Source organism: Nomascus leucogenys, chromosome 23 (assembly GCF_006542625.1).
Source record: "Nomascus leucogenys isolate Asia chromosome 23, Asia_NLE_v1, whole genome shotgun sequence".
In the NCBI taxonomy this organism is placed as follows: Eukaryota; Metazoa; Chordata; class Mammalia; order Primates; family Hylobatidae; genus Nomascus; species Nomascus leucogenys.
Window position 1 is genome coordinate 7,487,738 of NC_044403.1, and position 26,612 is coordinate 7,514,349.

The 26,612-nt window shown below is 37.7% G+C and overlaps 1 protein-coding gene across 4 annotated transcripts in view; it reads left to right on the top strand.

Moving 5' to 3' along the window:
* ITPR2 (inositol 1,4,5-trisphosphate receptor type 2) overlaps positions 1–26,612 on the top strand; it is a 501,416-nt gene that overhangs the window by 209,175 nt on the left and 265,629 nt on the right. For all 4 annotated transcript variants that reach the window (XM_003265625.4, XM_030804417.1, XM_030804419.1 and 1 more), the window contains 7 exons: positions 140–197; positions 2,097–2,262; positions 3,205–3,378; positions 22,164–22,253; positions 22,375–22,500; positions 24,731–24,853; positions 25,495–25,695. In XM_003265625.4, the coding sequence (XP_003265673.2) occupies positions 140–197; positions 2,097–2,262; positions 3,205–3,378; positions 22,164–22,253; positions 22,375–22,500; positions 24,731–24,853; positions 25,495–25,695 (938 nt within the window). The remainder of the gene's footprint in view (positions 1–139; positions 198–2,096; positions 2,263–3,204; positions 3,379–22,163; positions 22,254–22,374; positions 22,501–24,730; positions 24,854–25,494; positions 25,696–26,612) is intronic.

The following is a 26,612-nucleotide window of genomic DNA, read 5'->3' on the forward strand; positions in this document are numbered from 1 at the left end:
GATTATTAGTGTTAATTGACTTTTGGTAGAAAAAAGAAATTAAGACAAAAATATTTTCACATCAGTTGATATTAATATGACTATTATGGCTCCTAATTAAAATACGATAAAGAAGAGATTTTACCATTTATCTTTGCAGCTATTGTTCCTGATATAGATGAAATTGCAGCTCAGGCAGAAACTATGTTTGCGGGAAGGTATAGTAACATTTATGTATCTTTATCTTACTTGTGAATAAGATTTTACTTAGAATTCTATTGATACTTTGATATTGTTCACTCTGTATCTATTTATTTTCAGACCCTCTATTGTTGCTAACATAATTTCTGCCAGAAATGAAGCTGCTAATTTACTCTAGAGGAGAAAGCATAGCTTTTCTTTAGGTCAGGTAAAAAAAAGGACAAGAGAGATGAGATCAGTGTATTGAACTTTCCTCTGAATTCTTTGCTTTTCTTTCCTCAAATAATGACAGCCCAAGAATGCCCTTTAACTCCCCTGGTATAAATATCACTGAGTCTTGTAAAACATTGCTTCCCTGAATCTTAGATATTTGAGGCAAGAAAGTAACTTCTTTAATGTTATCATTAACTTTATATGTGAGAAATAAAGCTATTTTCTGCCAATTGGAAATACCCATGATTAAATAAAACAAGACACCTTTGACATGACTAGCCTCCTTTGCCATCAGGAATCCTGCATTCATTTATTGTTTTAATATTGTTTCTTTTTTCTTCAGAAATGAAGTTAATGGCGATCAAAAAGAAAAATTAAAATGTTTAAGCTACAAATTATTAAGCTTCTGGTGCTCATTTTTATTACAGACTTGACGTGACAACCTAAAAACAGTCTGTACAGTAGTCTTTCCTTATCTGCTAGGGATACATTCCAAGACCCCCAGTGGATGCCTGAAACCACAGCTAGTACCAAACCCTGTATACACTGTGTTTTTTCCTATATATACATGCGTATGATAAAATTTAATATATAAATTAGGCATACTAAGAGATTAACAACATAACTAGTAATAAAACAATTATAACAATATGCCAGCATCACCACTCTTGCACTTTGGGGCCATTTTTAAGTAAAATAAGGGTTACCTGAACAAGCACTGTGACCCTACAACAGTCACCTGATGACTGAGATGGCTGCTAAGCGACTAATGAGGGGGGAACACATACAGCGTGGAGATGCTGGCAAAGGGATGATTCATGTCCCAAACGGGACAGGCAGGATGGCACAAAATTTAGGACTCGTGAATTATTTATTTCTGAAGTTTTCCATTTCATATTTTAGGACCATGGTTGACCATGGGCAACTGAAACCACAGAAAGTATAACCACAGATAGAGTTGGGGAGGGTAGTGGGGACGACTACACTAAGCATCTTATTGCAGTTTTTGTTGTTGTCATTGGAAAGACGAACAAGAATTAAGAATTAGGGGCACCAAGAAAGGATTTCTATCCCTAGTGAACATTTAGTTTAGTTTTTATATTATAGTACCAGTTTTTGTTGTTGTATTTTCCTATTGAAGAATTTCATTATTCCCAAGGAGAATGAATCAGTATATGGTTTCACCTTGAAATAGACGGACCTTTTGTTCCAGTGGAACCTCACCCAGAGTCCTCGTACGCCACACCTGTGGCTGCTCTGGTGATGGTTCACGCACATGTGTGCTGGCCACCCCCACTCCTCCCCATCTGTCATGTAGGGGTCTGCAGGGCCCCAGGGGAAATCAGTCATTGGTGTACATCCAGCCTAGCACAGCTCCTCCCATAAATGCTTTTGGATTGACGCAGATGCCCATCTTTTATCTATGCCAAGGTGACCAACTCATCCCAGTTTGCCTCGGAACCCCTGAGTCTTGGATAAACCAGGATGTTTGATCACCCCTGCTTTCATGGACAGACACACGCTTTTCTTTATGATTGTTTCCTCATCAGTTACATGAGGAAAACAAAGAAAATGTTTTCCTGTTCACTTCCTAATTTGGAAAAACAAGTGATATACCTCTGAGAATAGGTATACAATTCTAATACTGAAGTGTAGATGTTATATAAATAGGAGTCACTTTAGAAATATTTTTGGTTTTATAGAAAGGAAAAAAACCCAGTTCAACTTGACGATGAAGGAGGCAGGACGTTTTTACGGGTCCTCATTCATCTGATCATGCACGACTACCCGCCTTTGCTGTCTGGAGCCCTGCAGCTGTTGTTTAAGCACTTCAGCCAGAGGGCGGAGGTTTTACAGGCATTTAAGCAGGTAAGATTGAAGAGCCCTCAATGCATCCACAGCAAAAGCTCTGAAAGCGTTAATAACATCCAACCTGACTTCATGGCTGCAGAGGTAATGACACTGTGTGGCTTTTCCTGGAGACACTTTCTATTTTTAAGCAGAGATAAGGCCTTGTCTATGCCAGGACGTGATCTATTTAGAAGGTATTCCCCACAAGTGATTTTTTAGTTAATGTCTTTAAAACAAATGAAAGGCACCAAGATTTAGGAAGGCACTGGGAGATAATAATATGTTAGGAATTTTGTTATCACTGCTATTATTTTATCCTTAAATTTTACTGATGAATTTGGGTAGGAGCACCAATAGCCCTGAAATAATTATTTTATGATTGAAAACTGCATACATCCAAAAAAAAGGAACTGTTATGGATCTAATCTTTTTATTTGTGGTCTTTGAATAAAACATCAATCTTAAGATTATTAATTAGTAATACATAAGTGCTTACATATATTTCACTATTTAACATAATAGGGTATTGATCATTTAGGCAGTTTTACAGGAATACGTTAAAAGAATATAAAATAAAAGGATAGTTATACATCAAATACATATATGTTTATGTCACATAATACATGTAAGTTATAAGAAAATAAAAACTTGTATGATGAGGTTTAGATTGTATCTATTGATATTTTCTCCCACTTGTTTTTGTTTCTGCCTCTTTTCAAACAGAGTCTCAGAAAAAGTAACTTCAGCAGTGAAATTAAAGTTAGGGTATCTTTTAATCTTAAATCACTTTGAAAAGTTTTGCTAGGGCTCACTTAAAAAAATTATAATATGTGAAAATACTGGTTAAGGGTTCACACTTACTTCTAGGTAGGTTTTCATGGTCTATATACATCTAAAATATTCATAAATATTCTAGAAATAGTGAACTTCAACTAAGAGACTGAAATTCTTCTGTTTTAGGTGCAATTACTGGTGTCTAATCAAGACGTAGATAACTACAAGCAAATCAAGGCAGATCTAGACCAGCTTCGACTGACAGTAGAAAAGTCTGAGCTATGGGTTGAGAAGAGCAGCAACTATGAGAATGGAGAAATAGGGGAAAGTCAAGTGAAAGGTGGTGAAGAGCCAATTGAGGTTCGTTTCAAGATCTATTTTGAAATACTCCAAATGATATCTTTTAAGTCAGATATGTAACCACATGCTCTACAATCAAAATTGTTCATAAAGAAAAATTCTGTTATGAGCAACAGAGCACAAAATTTTCAATTGCTAAGTTGTCAATTAACTCCGTAAACTGGGCCGGGTGCGGTGGCTCACGCTTGTAATCCCAGCACTTTGGGAGGCCGAGGCGGGCGGATCACGAGGTCAGGAGATCGAGACCATGGTGAAACCCCGTCTCTACTAAAAATACAAAAAATTAGCTGGGCGTGGTGGCGGGCGCCTGTAGTCCCAGCTACTCGGAGAGGCTGAGGCAGGAGAATGGCGTGAACCCGGGAGGCGGAGCTTGCAGTGAGCCAAGATTGCGCCACTGCACTCCAGCCTGGGCGACAGAGCGAGACTCCGTCTCAAAAAAAAAAAAAAAAAAAAAAAAAAAAACAAAAAAAAACTCCGTAAACTGTCACTTTGTTTAGCTCTTATCAATTTCTACCACTTCTCACCTCATCTATCTAGTGTTTCACTCTTTGTCATTTCCATGGTAAATTCTATAATTCAGCAATCAGGAAAATAGGAAGGAGTGGAAGGAGAAAAAAGGGGTGGACCCTAAACTGAGACTTGTAGGGAGAGGTGAATTTTTGTGGACCCTTTTGCTGTCGCCATTTTTTTGCCAAGCAGTAATTCATTCCTATCATTATGCATATCCTTATATAATATATAAAAATATCTAAATGGAAGACCAATATGCTTTATTGCCAGTATGAAAATACCAAAAATCTAAAGAGTGACTGTCATCTTCTGTTGTATTGGCTTTTTTACTGTGTTAATTAGTTGCTGTTTTCACATTTCACTAAGTACATATGACCACTTAAAAAATGTTAAATACTGCTTTAGTAGTCATGCTTAGATAAAGCACACTAGTACCAACATCATAATTGTTAATACAAAAAGTTTTGTAAATGCCTGTCTGGTGTTTTATATAGTTGTTTTTTAATCTGCAGGCATATAAACCATTTTGATGGGTTTACCCGCTTTAGCTTTTGTATTTGTCGGAGTACCCAAAATATTGTGAAGTGAAAAGTGAAAACAGAGCAAGAGATAATTAATCAAAATGCTTCTGAAATGCTCTGGAAGTTTGGGACAAAATACTGGAACGTGGGCTTCATTGCATACTTATGTCTACTAGGATTTCCTTTGCTGCCCTCGCAGCCACAAGTAGATGCCCTTTATTTCCCTTTTGGCTTTTAAGTTCCACATGAGTTTATCTCATTGGCAGAAGTTGAATTGAATTTAGAACTTCAGCTACAGGGGAGTTTGAGAAACCAGCTCTGTGATACAGAGGGACCCTGAGGGGTGGGAATGCTTGCTGAATGCCAGGTAATAATGTGCATCATAGAAAGGACAATGCGTAGGTTATTAGCATGGGTTTGGGATCAGACACCCCAGAATTTGCCACTTGGTGTATGCGTGACTTTGAGCAACTTATTTTCATTCTCTAAGTTTTATTTTTATTGACTATCAAATGGACATCATCATGGTAATTAGCTCCTGGAATTGCTGTAAAGATTAAATGAGGAAACCATAGGCACGTGGTAAGTGTGTCAGTTACTATGGCTTCAGTGGGAAAATATGAGCAACATGAAAATATATACAATAAAATGACATATTACTTACCAACAAGTCAAGAAGTAAGACTCCAGCTTTCATTCCTTGCCTCAGTGTTGTCATCATGGATCAGCTGGCTTAGTTTTGAAACCAGTCTTTCTCCTGACGGCATCATGGCAGTAGCATTCTAGAAACCACATCTGTGCACGACAACATCAAGAAAGAGTATCTGTTTCTGGGTCTCCTGTTTAGGGGCAAGGAAACCTTTCCTAGACAGCCCTCACCTTATTTCATGTCTCTTTGGCCAGAACAGGGCCAGATGTTAAAACTGTACACCAGTGGAGTACAGGATTAGTTTAGATTAAGTAAAAGATGTCGCTCAAGCTAGGATACACCACCCTGAATTACATGGGAGAATGATAGATGGCTGAACAAAATTGGATTCTTCTAGCAGGGAAGAATAAGAAAGAATGTTGGTTAGCAACCAACAGTGTTTTTCAACGTTATCTTTCAGTCAGCGTTTGTTGTAATTATTGTTTTTCTGTGTAACACACTGTGTTGTTTACTATGGTGGATATGGAATTATGAAATGTTAGAGTTACAAGATACTTGTAGGGATAATCACCTCCAGTTCCCTATGTGATATATGTGTTCTCTATCTCTAAATATCTCACCTGAGTGACATTATTTCTTTAAACAAAGCAAACTTCTGTAGCTGGAAATTCAGTACCACCTGAGGTAGCATATTCTGTTGATATTAAGGTACAGCTTAAGAAATAGAGTATTGCCAGTAAGAAGTTGATGTGCTCCCTCCCTATATAACAGAGGAAACCACTATCATTAATTTATTTTAACATTTTCCTTGCTTAGTAGTTTTACCATGTGTCTGTATTTCTAAAACATAAGAAATATATGAGGAATATTTATTTAGCCTATTTTGTGCATGGTTTTCATTGTTCATCCTTGCTGATGTATAACTGCAACTCATTCATTTTCTCTAATATATATTGTTACATTTATGCACATGTTTATCCAGTTAGCTGTGGATGGACATTTCGGCTCTTCCTGGTTTTGGTGTTTTAAAATAAAATTTGCTACTAAAAGCAGTGCTGCTGTGAAAGCTGTTGTATGTCACCTGGTGCACATGTTCGGGAGATTTTTCGGGATAGCTACATAGGAGTAACACATGCAGTATGTTCCCCTCTACCAGACAATGCCAGTTGTTTTCCCTCCACTAGTGTATGAGTGTTCTCCTAGCTCCCCATCCTTATGATGGGTGTTTTTCTCACTTTCCCACTTTTGATGATTGAGTACACTTGATATATTATCTCCGCTGTGATTTTCATTTTGCTGAATTAGTTATGAGGTTGAGTTTTTTTATGTTTATTTGCCATTTTACTTCCTCTTTTGGTTTAGATAAAGCTAAATTCTATACAGGCAAATAGTTAAGTCCTAGCAATTCATGTGTACTTACTAGTAAGGTTAAAAATATTTGTTCACTTCAGGTAATGCTGTAAGTTCAAACTTGAACATGATATTTTATTTCTTTTTTTCTTGCTTTGTTGTGTTCGTAGGATTTTCTAGTACAAGGTAAAATAGAAGTGGTAATGATGGGCATCACTGTCTTATTTCTGATTTTAAAGGGAATGGTTCTAATATTTCACTATTGAACATAATGTTTACTGTACATTCTTTTATAGATACCCTTTATGGAGGAGCACATTCTCTTCCTAGTTTACTTTTTAAAAACTACAAGTGGTTATTGACTTTAATTAAATGTAATTTACACATCTATTAAGATTATATTATTTTTTATGTAATCCGTTCACCTAAATCACATAAATCTTAAATAGAGCTTCTACCATAGTAACTTTGCATTCTAGATTTAAAATATCTTGGTGATTTCTTTTTACATTGCTAGATTCTGTTTGCTAACACTTTGTGTAGAATTTTACATCTCTGTTGCCAGTGAAATTAGCCTGTAATTTTGCCTGCCTGCCTGTCTGCCTGCCTGCCTGCCTTCCCTCCTTCCTTCCTTCCTTCCTTCCTTCCTTCCTTCCTTCCTTCCTTCCTTCCTTCCTTCCTCCTTCCTTCCCTCCTTCCCTCCCTCCCTCCTTCTCTCCTTCTTTCCCTCCTTCCCTCCCTCCCTTCCTCCTTCCCTCCTTCCTTCTCTCCTTCCTTCCCTCCTTCCCTCCCTCCCTCCTTCTCTCCTTCCTTCCCTCCCTCCCTCCTTTCCTCCTTCCTTCCCTCCTTTCTTCCTTCCCTCCCTCCTTTCTTTTCTTTTTTCTTTCCTTTTCTTTTTCTCTTTTCTTTTCTTTCTTTCTTTCACTGTTCCTATCAAGCAGTAGTATTGAGGCTACACTAGTCCCATAAAATGAGCTATAGAATATTCCTTTTTCTTTGTATAAAATTAGAAGGATCTGTTCATAAATGTTTGGTAAAACCTGTCTGCAAAACTGTCTGGACATGATATTTACATTGGGGGAAGATTTTGACTAGTGATTCAATTTTTTAATGGTTATAAATTCATTCAAATTTTCCATTTTGAGTTAATTTGTTGTGCATTTTTCTAGCCATATATTGAAATCTTCGAATTTATTGGCATAAATTTGTTCATATTCTTTTGCTATCTTTTAAATTTCTGCTGTATTCATAGCTTTGTATCCCTTTTTCATTCTTTATATGTTTTGCTATGGCTGTGTTCTTTTCTCTAGCTCTGTCCAGCTCAATCTTTCCAGAGTTTTATGTACAGTTTACCCTTGAACAGTGTTTGGGGAATGGTCAGGGGTGCTACCCTCCCTCACAGTTGAAAATTTGTTTATAACTTCTGACTCCCTCAAAACTTAAGTACTGATAGCCTACTGTTGACTGGAAGTGTTACTAATAACGCAGACAGTCAATTAACATATATTTTCTGTGTTGTGTGAATTACGTAGTGTATTTTTACAATAAAATAAGCTAGAGAAAAGAAAATGTTAAGAAAATCATAAGGAAGAGAAAGTATGTTTACTATCTATTAACTGGAAATGGATCATCATAAAGGTCTTCATCCTCATCACCTTCGTGTTGAGTAGATTCAGGAGGAGGAGGAAGAGGGAGGGTTGGTCTTGCTGTCTCAAGGGGGGCAGAGGTAAAAGAAAATCTGTGTATAAGTGGACCTGCACAGTTCAAATTCATGTCGTTCAAGGTCACCTGAATTTTACTCATCTCTTAAATATAGTCTGTTTTGGGGCTTGTTGAGATTCTGGATTTGTTTGCTATTTTATTATACTTATCCTACTATATTGTTTTATGTTGACAGACTTTTTGATTTAAAAAAAAATTGGTGGTATAATTTCCTTCAAAGGAGCTGCATTCCCTGAGTTTTGACAAATGATATTTTTATTATTTTTCAATATTAGATATTAAAAATTTTTCCATTGTGAGTTCTTTGTCTTAGAATTACTTGGAAGTGAGTTTTTAAATTTCCACATGCGGCCAGGCACGGTGGCTCACGCCTGTAATCGCAGCACTTTGGGAGGCTGAGGTGGGCAGATCACAAGGTCAGGAGATCGAGACCATCCTGGCTAACACGGTGAAACCCCGTCTCTACTAAAAATACAAAAAATTAGCCTGGCATGGTGGCGGGTGCCTGTAGTCCCAGCTACTCAGGAGGATGAGGCAGGAGAATGGCGTGAACCCGGGAGGCGGAGCTTGCAGTGAGCCGAGATTGCACCACTGCACTCCAGCCTGGGCGACAGAGCGAGACTCCATCTCAAAAAAAAAAAATAAATAAATAAATAAATAAATAGATAAATAAATTTCCACATGCATAGGCAAACTTTACCTTTTTTGTTAATTGAATTCTTAATTAGCTTATGACAAGATAATTTCGTTATTATGATATCATTTCTCCAAAATTCATTGAGGTTTGCTTTTTGACCTATTGTACATTCAGGTTTTGTAATTGTCCAATGTGGCTTGAGAAGAATGTGAATGGGTGTAGGATTCTTAATAGATGACTGGCAAATCAAGCTTATCAATTGTGTTTAAATAATATATTTAATAATATTTTTATTTTCTTGACATATCAATAAGTGAGAGAGATTTGTTGACATTTCCCACTACAATGGTAGTTTTATAATTTCCCCTTGCACTTCTATTAATTTTTACTCCATGTGTTTTGAGACTATGTCATTAGATGCCTGTAAATTTGAAATTATTATGTTTTTACTGCAGAACAAAAAAGTTTATTAACTGTGAATTATTTCCCCTCACTTCTGATTATTTTATCCCATGTCTTCTGGCTTCCATTGCTGCTGTTGAGAAGTTTGCTCTGTTAAATAGTGGTACTTTAACTTTGAAACTCCAATTAAGTTCGTGTTAAACTTTATTAGTGAATATATTACTATATAGTACATATCTGTTCATTTCTTTTTTGTATTTTCTCTACCTATGACTTTGTATGGCATATGGATAATTTTTTTAGACTCATCTGAGTCTCTCTTCAAGTCTGTCTTTGCAGTTTTCTCTACCAATTTACTTTTACACTTCAGCCACTATATTTTTTTCATACCTGAAATTTCATTTTTTCATACCTGAAATTTCATTTTTTTCAAACCTGAAATTTGAGTTTTTTCAAATATATTTGGTCATTTTTGATCATGCTTTGTTGTTTTCTAATTTTTGTGATTCCCTGTGGCTGTTTTATGGTCTGTATGTAGTAACTCGGAGATCCGATGTACTTGAGATTTTCTTGTTATTCTCACTCATGTTGTGTTTCATTATATTTTTGATCATCTTTGATTATGCGCTCATATCTTTTTTCAAATTGACTTCATTTTTAGAGCAGTTTTAGGTTTAGAGAAAAATTACACAGAAAGCACAGAGTTCCCATATAGTCCCTCTTCTCCTCTCTCTTTTTCTCTGATTGTTAACATCTAGAATAAGTGTGGTACATTCATTATAATTGATAAGCCAATATTGACACAGTATTTTTAAACTAAAATCCATAATTTATTAAGATTCATTCTTTGTGTTGTTTAGTTATGGGTTTTGACAAATGCATAATGTCATGTATCCACCATTGCAGTGTCAAACAGAATAGCTTCATTGCCGTAAAAATTCTCTGTGCTTAACCTATTTGTCTCTCCCTCTGAACCCCTGAGTCCCTGGCAACCACTGATTTTTTTTCTCTGTAGTTTTGCCTTTTCCAGAATTTCATATATTGGAATTATATAGTATGTAGCTTTTCCAGACTGGTTTCTTTTACTTAGCAGTATATGTTTAAGTTCTTCTATGTCCTTCTGCAGTTTAATGCCTCATTTTTTGTTATTGCTGAATAGTAGTCCCTTGTATTGTTTATCCATTCACCTATTGAAGGACATCTTGGTTGCTTCCAAATTTTGGCAATTATGAATAAAGCTGCTATAAACATTTGGGTGCGGGTTTTGAGCTCTTATCTTTTGACCTTAGTCCTGGGGTTGACACAGGGTATGTTTTCCTCCTTAGAGTATTTGTGATTGCCTTTGCCTGTTGGCAGGGGGCGCTGCTAGCCTGAGACCACATTACTCCCTTCCTATATACCTATTTTAAGGCAGGAGTTTTGGGTTTAGCTCCCCAAACTAGACACTTGCTCAGAGTTTCCTTAGTCTTTGGGTTGCAGATCTAGTATTGTCATTTGCCTTCAGGGAAACTTACCTTGTGCCCTTGTTACTTAGAGCTCTCTGATCAGGTTTCAGGTTACATTTTTCCCTTAGAAGATGGAGGGTGGGGTCTCTGGGAGTTGTCCTTTGTTTTCTATGGGCCCAGAAATGTACTTAAAATAGGTTTATATCTAAGATCTAGTTGTTTTGTATTAGGAGGGCTCTTCGCAGTTTTAAGTTGGTCATTCTTGCCAAAGTCTTTGGGATGTATTTACTTCAAGCGTTCAGTGATTTTTTATTGTCATGAACCCACATTCTTTGGAACTTTGTATGTGGAATTCCTCTGAGGTCTGTAGTTAAGGCCTTATTGAGATTTTATTTGCCTCTGTGAAGCACTTTGGGACACTACATTCTGTAACCATATTGAACATACCTTTTGGCTTGGGTCTTTTGGGACCCCTTTAGATTGGACATTCTGGTCCTCAGTCTTGAGTGAAAGTGAGCTTGTCTTTGTATATGGGAGCCTCAAGAGAATTTTTTCCCCTCTTTTGCTTTTGATGAGCGCCAAGGCCAAGATAGGAGCCCTTTTACTCTTCTGTGGGCCATGTCTTTCCCTGGTTTATCATTGTGGGTATCACCCTTAGGTATTCCTGACTCTATGCCAGGGTCTCTGATCAGACCTTCCATCTTGCATGGGATCTGGATTTTGTTTCCTTTTTGCCATGTGTGTGTGTGTGTCTGTGTATGATATAGCAAAACCCAGAATCCAGGTTATTAGGTATGGACTGATGCCCTCAGAGCCAACAATGAGTCTAGTGCTTGATTATTGCTCTGAAATTTTTATGTATTTTCAGGATTTCTGGCCTTGCTACTATAAAGAGATGTTTTAAATATTTTATCAATCACTTTTAGATGTTATACAGGAGGGATTTCTCTGCACTTTATCATTTTCTGTTTGATAATTCTTAACAAGAGACAACTCTTCTTTGTTTTGAGCCTGTGTATTTGTCTCAATAATATCTATTCAAACCTATGCTAGGTTTGGGGCAACGTGAATGGTCGCACTTAATGAACTGTCATGTTTCTCTAGAGTAAAATCTTTCTTTCAAATGCTGTGTAAAGTGTTTATTTCAGTCCCGTTGCTTTCATGCTAACTTGCCTTTGTGCACACTTGAATTTCTCCTTTCCGTTCTTAAAGTTTGATATCTGGACTCAAATCTCATATTCCACTTGCCCTCAATGAATGAACACACTTCATGAACACCCAAAAAACAGAGTGAAAAAGTAGTTGATTAAATACTGAACTATGTAGTACAGAAAAAGGAGAGGCCAGCGTGGGCCTGAGGACTGAAAGAAGGCCTCACTCCGGATTCTGTGCATAGGCCTATTCTGAAGGATTGGGAGGAGTTAGCTAATGTATTCAAGAATAATAAGAGAAATAAAGTTCAAGAATAAGCGATTTGTATTTGCAATGACTGGAAACTGGGAGCCTGTGAAGATTCTTGGGTAGGGAGGTGAGCCTACTATTTTGGAAAATTTAGTCTGACAGACTAAATGATTCAGAAGAACAAGAGGCTGGGTTGGGACACCCGTTAAGAGGCTCTTGCACGAATTCAGGTGTGAGCTTCTGAAAGCATGGACTAGTGAGGTAGCAGTAGAAATGTATGCAAATAGGTGGATTGGGAAGCTGGGAGAATGGTACCTATGTAATGGATTAATGTAAGGGGAACAAAAATGAGAAACTATGAAGTTACTAATTTATGTACAGCCAAATAATCTGAATTATGCAATAACCCAGCAGCCAAAGATAGTGGCAATGTATTGTAAACAGGATGAAATATATCACAGTATCAATGGAAACAGCCAGTAGCAGGCAGCACACACACTAGCAGGCCCATACAAACAATACTCCTTTGTTGTTTAGTAAATCTTACAAAGGCTGTAAACACAGCATCATCAGCATTGTTCTAAAACAGCTCATAATGGTCTAACTTTGTGCCTGCTTAGATATCAGAAGACCAGATAACTTTAATGTGATTCTTCATTTTGAGAATAAAAAATATCTCCAATAACATAAAAGTGTGAGGGGAAAAAAAGTTTTTTCCCTCAGTGGTAAATTTGGTATACTCTGTTGACAATAAATGTGAATTGATGGTCTGTCTACTAACACTAAAGAATCTCAGTTTATAATCCAAAATTATACCATTACCATGCTTGATCTCTTATAAATAAGGAGAAGGAGATGGATTTGGTTGTCTATTAAGCCTATTGCATCCCTAGAGCCTAGGAGCTTTATTATCTATTGTATATTATAGTGTTTCCTTTTATTAAACTTATCGTCTCTAGCATTAAAAGACTGTACCATCATTTCTGAAAGCTTAAAGGCTAAAATATAACAAGTTGACAATATCAGTAGCATTAGGAGCAATTACTAATTCATCACTTTCAAATATGCGTTGACTTCTAAATATAGGAAGGAAAGATTAACTCAGGAAACCGTATCCGAGTAGGTTAAGTCAGGATTACCCTTTACGTTCATCCACCGCTTTATTTAGGGTTGAGAAGCAGGTCACGTGGGCATTGCAGTGCTTCAAAGGAAAGTTCCTCATGTTGTTTATTTTGATTGTTAATTTTTCTTACAGTGATTTGGTTTCTCTATTTGTGTGTATACCTATATTTATCTCTATGTCTATCTACTCACCTATATATGGTTGCCAGCTTCTTTTTCTTTACTTTTTTTTTAGAGATGGGTCTCGCTCTGTCACCCAGCTGGAGTGCAGTGGCCCTTTTTAAAAATTTGACTTAGACTGTCACTGATGCAAATTCTCATGCTTAAACTATCAATCTGGTTTTTACTTCAAGGACTATATAGTTCATTTTCAGGTTATTTAATTGGTTCTTTTTCATATCCATCTATTCTAGATTCATATCTGCCTGTTTTTACTTCATAATTATTTTTGTTCTTTTAATGGATGTGTGATGTAAGGAACAGAATTAACTAAAAAATGTCCCTAGGGGCTCACTCTGGGTTGTCTGGACAACGAGGTGGCTGGGACTGTTTTTGCAGATGAGGAGTCCCTTTCTTCCAAGGGGCTGTGTACTGATTTTGGCTTCTCATAGGACCCGTGGCTTTTGCCCCTCAGCAGGAACAGTCCAATTTCTATGGGCCATGGGCTAGTGTTCAAAAGATTCCTGTAAACAACAGGCACTGCTTGGTGCTGGAACAGTTTGTGTGTCCCTTTATTGAGAAGGTTACACTCCAACTTGCCCCATAGGTAGTTACTGTGGTGTTGCGGGGAGTGGTTGCTTGGAAATCTAGACCCATACTATCCAGCAGGGCACCCAGCACTCCTGTGCAGGGAGGTGGGAGGAGGGGGAACCTGTGCCTTCTCTTCTCTTGCTGTTGCTTGGCTTGTAGCCTGTCCTTTCCCTGAAAAGGCTATCCTTCATTATCCATGCTGAGCGATGCTGTGACACCATCCTGAACACTATCGCATGGCACATGGCAACCACAGAGGTACCCACTGGGCATGAGGGATGCTATTCCTCACTATCTCTATGATTATTTTAAACATACCTACTTACAGAGCCTGTCAGAAAAGCTCTTGTTTAGGTTTCACTGGACATGATATAATATTATTATTGAGTTTTTTGGTTGACATTTTTAGTATTAATGTTCCTCATAGGAGTTTGAATTATAGTTTGCAGATTTATCTTAATTATTATTTATTAATTATATTACTTTATTAATTATGAAGTATTTCCTTCCTTCCCTCCCTTCCCTCTCTTTCCTTTTCTTCACTGATTTTTCTCTAGTTCTCCCTAGGCACACCTTCCCTATCTGATGGTTTTTCTATTACCTCCACATCTCATTACTTTTTGAAAGCAAAAACTGTATTCCATTCTTTGCCTGCCACTTCTGGTCTTTTTTCCTTTGATGAAGCAAGCAAAGTTGCAAATCCCTCTAGAAGGATATATATTAAGAAGGTTCTCCTTTTCCAAGTGTTGGTATGAGATTCTGTGCAGTGGGAAAATAGTTCTACATAAACTTGTTTCTTCAGCCAAACTTGTGAGTGATTAGCTGACTTTTGACAGAATCTGGTAGAATGTCTAACCCTGATGGCCTGGGACAGAAGCAGTCCATGTGTTCTAGACAGAATCTTGCAGCTTGACCTGATGAATCAGGGACACGGTGGTAATTTCATGAAGAGCTTTTATTCATTAGTTTTGGACAGTGCTTTTCTGAATTTTCCTTTTATAGAATCTGTTTTCTTGTCTCCAGTTTCTATTTTTGCCTCAGACCTCATTGTATATTTATTTGTTTATATCGTTATACATATTCCCATACTTATGTCTGAGCTAATTCCACTGAAGGTGATTGTGACAGATGAGTTTCAATTAATAAGCCCCTTCACATGACATACATGTGAAAAATAACTTTTGGTTTATAATAAAATGCTTGTTTTACACATTCGTATCCTATTTGGTTATAATATAAATTCTTAAATGTGACAATTATACTTCCAGAATGTGTTATTTGAATTACTTGGTTATTAGATCTTTTTTTATGAGAATTTTTTTCCCTTCTCATTTTCTAACCACATTTAAATTGATACTATTTTAGTATAAACTTAGTATTTCCCTTCATGCTATAAATAAGTCACTATCTTTTTTCTTTTGACTTTTCCATTTGTTCTTTTTTTTAGACAGGGTCTTGCTCTGTCATTCAGGCTGGAGTGCAGTGGTGCGATCACAGCTCACTGCAGCCTCGACTTCCTAGGCTCCAGCGATCCTCCCTTAGCTTCCCGAGTAGCTGGGACCATATGTGTGCATCACCACGCCTGGCTAATTTTTGTATTTTTTGTAGGGATGGGGTTTCACCATATGGCCCAGGCTGGTCTTGAACTCTTGAGCTCAAGCAACCCACCTGCTTTAGCCTCCCAAAGTGCTGGGATTACAGGTGTGAGCCCCTGCGCCTGTCCTCCACTTGTTCTTAATTCAATACAAGTTGTTAGTGAAGATTCTATGTTCCCATATGGTTTCTTTTTTTCAGCAAGTGGCTAACGAGGAAATAATAGTGACTGATTCATTCAAATCAGATAATACATTTGTTTTTAGATCAGGCAACATTTCTGTAATGATTTCTTGGGGGAACAATTGAGTGTAAAAGGCAGTGCTGATTCGTCCCTCTCACACATTTCATGCATACACCCTCCTTCTCACAACCACGTCCTGGGTGAGCTATAACCCTATTGTGACTAGGGAAGCTTCCTTCATACAATGTATCAGTATCAAAGTCAGTCTCTAAGGGTTCTATTATGTTGCTGTTTTCACTTCCTATATAGTGCTTTGTATGCCATTCTGCTGACCAAAAGGCTCCCCATGCTTTCTACATTTTATATAATACTGGTTGAGTTTTTAGCCATCCCTGGAGTTACATCAGAAAATTTCTGGGACATATTGCTGTATGATAATAGGTTCCTGATGTGTTTTTTTTTTTTTAAATTTAAAAGTAAACTTTAATGTCAAAACTGCAAACTTGGGGAGCGCAGAAAGATCACACAAGGCTGCCACTTCACACACTTGGAGGGTTGCACAGCGGCCGGGCAGAGGGGCCCCTCACTTCACAGACGGTGGGGCAGCCAGGCAGAGGCCCACCTCTCTTCCCAGTTGGGCGGCCAAGCAGAGGGACTCCTCACTTCATAGACTGTGGGGCGGCCAGGCAGAGGCGCTCCTCTCTTCCCAGCGAGTAGGGCGGCCAAGCAGAGGGGCTCCTCACGTCACAGACTGGGGGGCGGCCAGGCAGAGGCGCACCTCACTTCACAGACAGTGGGGCTGCCGGGCAGAGACGCTCCTCACTTCCCAGACGGTGGGGGGCCCAGGGAGAGGCGCTCCTCACTAGGTTCCTGATGTGTTCTTATGAAAGCAGTTAGTAGTTACATTAAACATTTCCAGTTTTTCCTAATACCTGTGTAAGCAAAGATGCTGCACCCAAGTGGCACGAACTTTTTTTGTTAACTTATTTATCAGAGATGCAGATTGTAAAGGAGATTTGGGTTGTGTACTAGAATATCAGGTTAAACATTATCAAATACTAACTAAAATGACATCAAATGAGTCAGGAAAATGCCATTATTTAATTTATTTAGTTTTTTGAGACAGAGTCTCTCTCTGTCGCCCAGGCTGGAGTCCAGTGGCACAATCTCGGCTCACTGCAGGCTCCGCCTCCCGGATTCCCGCCATTCTCCTGCCTCAGCCTCCCGAGTAGCTGGGACTGTAGGCGCCCGCCACCACGCCTGGCTAATTTTTTTGTATTTTTTAGTAGAGACGGGGTTTCACTGTGTTAGCCAGGATGGTCTCAATCTCCTGACCTCGTGATCCACCCGCCTCGGCCTCCCAAAGTGCTGGGATTACAGGCGTCAGTCACCGGGCCCGGCCGCCATTATTTTATTCATCTTGGGACGGAGCGAAAGGAAAAAAGGTTTGGGGTAAGGTTATGAATATGTAGGTATTCTCTAGAAGGGTAGAGCTTTGTCCCTGACTTGAGGAAACATCTGGAAGGAAGTTATCTGCAAGTAATGCTGGTCACAGCCTCTTCTGCCCATTGTGGATTTTGAATCAAGCCTTCAAGGAGCCTTAGGTGCTTCCCAGGGAAGCAGAAACCGACAACCATGATACCAAGATCGTCCAAAGTAGCTTTCCAGGCAAGGTCATAGAAGTTGATCTAGGGTGATATCTTCCTAAATGACTAGTACATGATGTTATCATTAGATGGGAGAGAGAAACACATACCTCCTTATCCCACAGAGGGTTATTCAGTTATCTGAAAGAGGCAATATTTATTCTGAACAGCTTCAACTACATTATAATCTATAATCTGATTGGCGAATCAAATATAGAAGACCGGTTATTAAATTTTTTTTTTTGCATGTTTTGAAGGGAGGTGAGGATAGAAGAAGGAACGCATTTGGTACCTGAAGTTGGGGGTGAGGGTAGCTGGTTTATGGTGTCACTGACTGGTTTAAAGAATGGTTACACCAGAGAAGACTACCAGTACAGATGGTGTGCAGAAGGCCTTGCAGTCTTGCTGACTTGGCAACTTTGCTGAGGATGGACCTCCTTAAACTTCAGTGGGATAGGGATAAATAGAAGGCATGCACCAAGCTATTTTAATCATGCAGCTGCAGATGTAGGCAGCTCTACATTGTAGGATTTGGAAAATTCTATTTTTAAAAGCATGATTGCCCTTGGTTAAATTAAGGAGCTGGATTCCCATTAATCAGTGCCAGTATTTATTTATTTATTGAGATGGGTCTCACTCTGTTGCCCAGGCTGGAGTGATTAGCACAATCATAGCTCACTACAGCCTCAAACTCTTGGCTCAAGTGATCCTCCTGCCTCAGCTTCCTGAGTAGCTAGGGCTATGGGTGAGCCCACCATGCCCAACTAATAATTTTTTTTTTTATTTTTTATAGAGACAGAGTCTTTCTATGTGGCCCAGGCTAACCTCAAACTCCTGGCCTCAAGCAGTCCTCCCACCTTGGCCTCCCAAAGTATAGGGGTTATAGGCATGAGTCATCATACCTAGCCAGTGCTAAAATTTAGTTTACCATATAGTTCATATAATATTACTTTCTTGTATCATTTTTGCTATTGATATAAAAGTTTCCTTGCCTGATGCAAAAAAAAAAAAAAAGGGAGAAACTATCTTTAGAACCAATATTCACTCTTTGTGTCTCTGCCTAGAACCCTGATGCCACCCAATTTCTAGACTATTCTTGGTCTCTTGTTTTTGAACCTACCGTTTTATGTTATGGTATATACTACGTAATTAAAAATATAGCTACCGCTAAAATCACTGAACTAAGCTGTTTCCCGTATTCTATTGGGGGAATAAATTTAGGTTCTCCAGACGATAGGAAGCAGTTACAATAAAATGCAAGGACGTTTGGAGCATCGTATTTATTTTTCATCACTATTGTCAAAAGGATCATTTGGAGATGTGCTACGAGCCCAATACTCTTCTAAGTGTCACACTTTTTTTTTTTTTCTAGGCCCATTCAGCTCTGGGATGCTGCATAAGTCATACTTCTACATTTTGCACTTTTCTAATATTTTGTCATTAAAATAAATTCAGGGTTTTGTAGATTAGGCAGTGATGTAGGGCTAAAGTTTATAGAATGTAAAGCATTGTATAAGACGTGAAGAATACAGCCAATTTCAGCTCTTTCAGAAGGAAAACTTTTGGAGCACCTTTATTTAGACCATTTTGGCATCAGAATTAGAAAACAAAACCTAATTGTAGTTATATAGTTTACATATTTCTTAAATTACCCTGATGACTGCTTTGGAATCATCCAGATGTTCCATGGGTTTTTGTTCAATTTAATTAAATTGAATTATTTTCTGAAATTAAAAGGGGTTGTTTGTTGAATTTTCCAATGTTGCTGCCTTTTGTTGACTGCTAGCAATTTTAAATTAAAATCATTATTTTTCATAATTCCCACACATACAGAGATTGGCATTGTCTATATCTTCACCTGGGCTGAACTAAAGAGCATAACTTTTTGTAATGTAGTACATTTTACCTAAGATTACTTTTCTTAAAACAAGACAGTTGCTTTTTCTTCAGATTATTGCTTGAAAAACGGGCTTAAGGATATCTACCAAAGCTTCACCTGCCTTTTTAACAGCTTTCTTTAAAGTTGACATATATCAAAAATATCTCTTTTCTAACTAAGGAGCTTTGTCAATCTTTAGAGCTGGTAACGTCTTAATCCTGGTTTGTGGTACAAGTGTGTGTGTTTGTGTGTATATGTTTTAGTATTTCTTCTCTTACAGAAAAACAAGAAATGGCCTTTTAAAAATCCAGCCTTCACCTTTGTGATCAGAAAAAGGAAATCTAATTATATTTCTAGCGTTTCCAGTTTCTACTTCTCATCAATTAATTATTTTTGCTATCAAATGGAAAATCTGTTTGTTTCATACTCTGACCTCTAGCCTCTTTCCATCTAAATAGTTTTCATTCATCTTAGCCACTGGGTTGTGTTTTCTCTTCTACATTGGCTTTACTTTTATATATAGTTTAACACTTTCTCATATACATATACATATATATATATATATAGAGAGAGAGAGAGACAGAGAGAGAGACAGAGAGAGAAACTGAGTCATGCTCTGTCGCCCAGGCTGCAGTGCAGTGGTGTGATCTCGGCTCACTGCCACCTCCGCCTCTCAGGTTCAAGCGATTCTCCTGCCTCAGCCTCCCGAGTAGCTGGGATTGCAGGCACCCACCACCACACCCAGCTAATTTTTGTATTTTTAGTAGAGATGGGCCAGACTGGCCAGACTGGTCTCGAACTCCTGACCTTGTGATCCACCCGCCTTGGCCTCCCAAAGTGCTGGGATTACAGGTGTGAGCCACTGTGCCCGGCCTCTCCTGTAATTTTTAAGATTCACTTCATGGTTAATGTCTTGCAGGTAATATCCTGCATTCTTTTCTCTCTTTTATTTACCTGAAGTGGTGGTTGGACTGCTTTCATTTCTGTCCAAATATTCATTATGATAGCTAGGTGATATAGCTCTGGAGTCTAACTTAGTAATGTTTTCAAGGCTTTCAGTGTTTGGATCTTTTACTTTTTGCATTTCCAATTCTAGTGAGTATGAGTGACAAGTGGTCAGCAAGGTAGAAGCTAAGAGATGAGAAAGAGTCATTAAAGGGTAGAAACTGCTGGTGTACAAGAAACAGGGATGAAGCAGGGAGAGGAGGAAGAGGAGATGGAATTTTTGAATTCATGCATCAAAAATTTTGTTCTCTGAGACAGTGGGGAAGATAGACAGGTTTGTGGGTATCACTGGAAATTTTTGGATGGAAAAGAGAAAGTGTCCATGTAGAGGCATTTCTGTCTACTCAGTAAAATGGGAGGAGGAGTTCACTTGTTAAAGTGAAGTTGAGACTGGGAGCCTCAGGACAATATTTGCCAGAAAAGAAGCAAAAGAAAAATATAAAGCTGAGTGGGGAGTGTGCTGGCTCAGTGTGGATTAAGTTGCTCTGCTGCTTGAAGCCTTTTTTCAGAATTGTTTGATTAGCAAGGAAAGTATTTTTTTTCTTCCTTGATGTTTATTAATTTTGTGATTTGTCCTGGAGCACAGTAGGAGAGACAACTTGGGACTAATAAATCATATCAATTGGCCTCATGTATCTTTGTAACTTTTTCCTGAGCTTAAACTAGGGTCCCCTTCAACTGCAAGCGCCTAACGCCATCATTATAGTCAGGAGTTTAGGGTGTTTTGGACCCACATTGAACCTGACATTCCTCCCAAATGCAATTTTGCATAGATTGTAAATGAAGGAGGCCATCAGCCCCACTCTGATTGCCCAGTCTTTGCAATGGACCCTGTCGGTTCTTGCTGTTTTCCATATAACTAGTGTGCTTTTCTTGCTGCAGTACCTTTGGCTAAGCTGACTTCTTCTTCACCTGGCAAAGCTTTTCCCTGCTCATTTAAACATCCTTTATGCCTAACTAGACAGTTTTCATCCTTCTAGACCTTGCCTTAAACTTGACCTCCTTCGTAAACTTGTCTAAAGCTGCAGCTGTTCTCTTTCTGTCTTTCTCTGAATAGTGAATTCTGCCCAGTTCAAATCTTTATTTATATATTTTTCCCTGTTTTCTTAGGTAGACTGTAATTTTCTTGTGAGAAGGACCATACCTGCTATGTATCTCTTTTAGATCCGTTCACCATAATCTAGTACCAGGTGTGCATGACATCTTCATAAATGTTTGGAATGGAATTGTTTGTCACTGGTGTTTGATTTTCATAAGGTGACACCAGTAGTTGATGTTTCAAATATGTCCACTCCCCATATTTGCGATGCTACAGAAAATAGTTATTATAATTAAGTATTTTTGGTGTTTCAGGTTTTCTTAATAAGCTTTATTAATTTGGTAATTTAAACATTTTATTTTAATTTGCTTTTTATTTTTCTCTCTTCATTTTCATGGTTCTGTATGTTGGCCCTGAGTTGTGACTCTTAAGGATGCCATGGTAACCTGTCAGAGAATTGTTGTGTTAAGTTGTTCTTTGCTCCCTTCTCTGAGATGTGCTCAGCTATGATGATCTGCTCCATCACTCTTTTTCTTGCAGTTCATGCCTAGTGATTAAATTATATCTTTTATGCCCTGTATTTTCACTATTTCTTCTCATATAGGCAATATAAAGCCACAACATGTCTGAGATATGTATGTCTCATATGGATATGCACTAATAATATGTATGAAAACTTTACAGTTTAGCTCATAATTACAGGTCATTCCAGTTAACTTGTCATTGGGTTCTCACTGGGTAGCGGTAATTTGCATGGCTCAGTCAAGCCAAGGAACTTTCTATGCAATAAAAAAGTACAAAAGAAACATAATTTGAATAATAGATTTATTACAAAATAGTTACAAAATATACTTATTATTTAATACAAAAGAAATAAGTTTACCACAAAGCTACAAATGGCATAAAAGTACATATTTGTGTTCCTTTTAGGAATCGAACATTTTAAGTCCAGTGCAGGATGGAACAAAGAAACCTCAGATTGACAGCAACAAGAGCAATAACTACCGGATTGTAAAGGAGGTCAGCAGATACAAAATATTCTTATATAGGTTTATATTTGCATGCCAAATAAGTTTTGCTCATATATTATACTTAATATTGTTATTTGTTATATTTGATACTTTCCTTCTTCTTTTTAAAGATTTTGATCAGGCTAAGTAAACTCTGTGTGCAGAATAAAAAGTGTCGGAATCAACATCAACGATTACTGAAAAATATGGGGGCACATTCGGTGGTGTTGGATCTTCTGCAGATACCCTACGAAAAGGTTAGTCCTGGTTATTTTTTGTTCTTTAGCTTTTTATTTTGATAAAATTTCAAATGTTTTGCAAAGTTCCAAGAAATTTTTTTTCTTAATTATTTTAGAATAAATCACCCACCAGGTGCCCCATCACCCCTGAGCCCTTTTGTGTATGTTTCCTACAAACAAGAGTACACTACCATGTCACCACACTAGCACCTTCCAAATCAGGAAAGAGCAAGGCACTTTACTGCCACCTAGTCCCTACACACTACTCAGATTTCTCCCATTGTCCCAGTTGTTTTCGGCTTGAAAAAAAGATCCCCTTCAGAATCATGCGCTGTTTGTTGCCATGTTTATTTAAATCTCTTCATGCAGGAACTCCCATGACGTTGACACTCTTGAAAATAGCCAGTTATTTTGAAGGATGTCCCTTAATGTGGATCATCTGATGTTTTCTCGTGATTAATACAGTTATGCATCTTTGGCAGGAATGTAACCGGAGTGACACTATGTTTGTCTCATTGCTTCCTATTTGTTGGTGCACGATTTTGATTTGTCCCATGACTGATGATGTTCACTTTGATCAATTGATTGAGGTTATGTCTGCCAGGCTTCTCTGATTTTCCCTTTGTAATTCCCTTGTAATTAATAAGTATTTTGTGGAGCAGTTCTGTGAAACTAAGTAAATATCCCATTCTTCATCAAACTTTCAACTTATTCATTTATCGTGTTTATTTTTATCAGTATGGGTTTGTATATGTTCATTTTATTCAATAGATTATAAAGTGTTCTATCATTATTTATTTTGATTTCCAGATTGTCTCAGATTTGACCAGTGGAGTTCCTTTGAGCTAGATTGTCTGTCTTCTAACATTCCCCCCAGCATTCTTTGATTACTTCCTTGCTTTCTGGCACAATAAAATGTTCCAGGCTCATCTTGTATTCTTCTTGCTTCAACTCTAGAATCAGCCATTTCTTCAAGAAGCCCCATTTCCATTTGGTGGGAAATGGTATTTAGGAGCAAAGTTCTGAGGACTGAGTGTGCTTATTGCTTTGGGGTGTTGCCCCCATAGGCCCTCTAAATAGGCAAGGCTAGGGAATATGCATATGTGTGGGTGCATGTAGAAATTTATTTAATATTAATATAAAATACCACTGAAAACATGAGTCCATCTGAATTCCTAACAATGCCCACATGACAAATGGTACAGTCAACTACATGGGGGAATTTTAGGTAGTTTCACTGATACTGTCACAAGACCACTTTTAAGATGACAAATTTGCTTCTCTGTGAATTTTGAGACTTAAGTTTCTTGTTAAGATTCTTATAACCAAATGATAGTAGTTTAGTATAGGACTTTGGAAAATGGCAATGAATAAGGATATTCATTATTAAGAGTGTTAAGAAAGAGGGAGACAAAAAGGAGGAGAAAATAGAAGAGAAAGCAAAGAGGAAAAGAAAAAAAAATAGATGGAAATAAGAGACAAGGTAAATAGCAAAAGGAAGGGACAGAGAGATTGGAGAGAGGAATAACTGAGATGAGTGAGTAATAAATATATATACAGAGAAGATTGACAGAATGGAGGAAGAGAGGAAGTTTGAATGGAGAGGAAATGGAGTGAGAGCAGAGCAGGAGAAAAGGGGATGGGAGCAGAAGAAATAATAGATGGGACAAGAGGAGAAGAAGAGAGGAGATGGAATAGACGTGGGAGAAAGAGTAGGAAGGAAGATATATGAGAAAGAGAGTGAAACAGAATAGGGAAAGAGAGACAAAGAAGAAGAGAAGCAGAATGATGGAGATATAGGCATACTGCAAAATGAGACATTTAAAGGAGGGGAAGAATTATGGGGACTGGAGGGAGGAGAAACAGAGAAAAGAGAGAGGAAAGGAGGACAGAGGAGGTGCGGGGATGAAGCAGAGGAGGAGAAGGTGGCTATGTACAGAGATGGGGAAATGTGGTGGACAATTGGAAAGATTGGGGAGAAAGAGAAGGGCTGTGAAACAAAGGGGACATTGGAAGAGTAGAGCAGTATAGAATCAGGAGGAATAACAGAGACGGTGAGAAGGATCTAGAAAACAGAGAAGGGGGCAGGAGGGGAAACTGGGAGAGGTGTGAAACATAAAGGACACAGAGAAAGGAGAACAAAGATGGGCAGAGAGAAAAATGGTATATGGGTGAAAGGACAGATTTTTGCATAACATTTGCAGTCTCCTATGTTCATTTCTATCATGTGCCATTCTTTAACTTACAGAATGATGAAAAGATGAATGAAGTAATGAATCTAGCCCATACATTTCTGCAGAATTTCTGTCGAGGAAATCCACAGAATCAAGTTCTTCTTCATAAACATCTGAATTTGTTTTTAACTCCAGGTGTAAGTATTTTAGTGGCTTCTAATATTTCTAGTAAAGTGTGCATCAAATTTGTCTTAGTAACATTCATGAAGATAATTTTGTTACACTTCATTGCTTCATTTTTTTTTCCTTGTGGAAATTCTCTCTCCAAAAGTGAATATCTTTTTTTTTTTCATTAAGGAAACTTTTAAAGAACTTGAAAAATTGCACAAGTTTTACATGCAAATGACAACATCTTTTGTATGTATGTAGTTAAATGTTGGGGAAAAGATATGGTAGAACAAAGAACTAACCCACAATACCATGAGTAAGGTAAATATGGAAGACTCAGAGGTGGAGTTTGCCCTTGTCTGTAAAATGTGTTTGAGCAGATTTTATGGAAGACCTAATTTTGAATTCATAATTAATCTCAAGAATACTGTTGCCAATATGTTGCACTTTATGATAATAAGCTCCTTTCTCCAACTAAATTCCTCTGTGAGCTCAGTTTTCTTTTAATGGTTAATGATCTCATTGCATTTTTTGAAAGACATGCACAGAAAATTCACTGTGGCTTCGTATAAAATATAAAACTGATCACAAGCAGGGCAATTAGTCTAAGTACCGTAGAATGGAAAATTGATCTTGTCAGAATTACAAGGGCATGTTCCTCTGTGTTTAGCTCCTTGAAGCAGAAACCATGCGGCACATCTTCATGAACAATTACCATCTGTGCAACGAAATTAGCGAGAGAGTTGTACAGCACTTTGTGCACTGCATTGAGACACATGGCCGCCACGTGGAGTACCTGAGGTTTTTGCAAACAATTGTAAAAGCAGATGGTAAATATGTGAAGAAATGCCAGGATATGGTAATGACAGAGGTATGTTCTCAATTTGCCTTTTATGAGTTTCACATAAACAGTATGTTCAAATATGTATTTTCTATTACAGTGAAAAAGCCCCCAGCAACATAGGTTTGGAAAATTATTTAATTTAATCATGACTACTCAAGTGCAAATATATTTTGCCTTAATCTAGTGAAGCAACATATCTTAAGTTGGTTTTATGATTTTTCTGAGTTTATTTTTATAATGAATTTGTGTATTTTAAATAATGGGTAAAATCCTATGAAATGTTATCGATTGTTTGGAATGAAAGTGACAAAATTTTATATTTTTAAGTTTCCAATGATATAAGAAAGACAGATTAAACTGTGCTTTTCCAGTGCCTTTATTGCTCTGTTTCTGAAATATAGAATGGGTATTCTCTGCTGCTATTTGCAGAAAGCTTTGAAGAGAATCAAACTAAGTAATACAAACTACCCAACAGTGATTTTTTTTACAACATGCGGAAACTTACTATTTAGAGTAAGTTATAAATTTCAGCAAATGAATAGATGAAGGTGCTTCATTTCTTTATTTGCCTTTTTCATGTTTATGTTTGACATTGAGTGATATTTATGTAATGAGTAAGTTACTAGGAAGCAAGTATGATACATTGGAGAAGTAGCAGCTTAAAAAGCCCGTTGATTAAATCACCGCTCTGTGACCAAATGGTTCTCTAGTGGCCCATATGGGTTAAGGGAGCTCCCACCCATGGCTACCAAACAGTTACATGGTAGATTTTTATTGGTTTCTGGGCATTTTCATTATGATATACCTTAAATTTGGGAATGGAGGAGATTTCCATAATGATTCAAGGAGTCCCTCCTGCCACTTAGAAATCTTAAATTTAGCTTAAAGCCTTGAATTTTTAAATGTAAATTATTGTTATTAAATATTTTAAGCAACATTTTAAG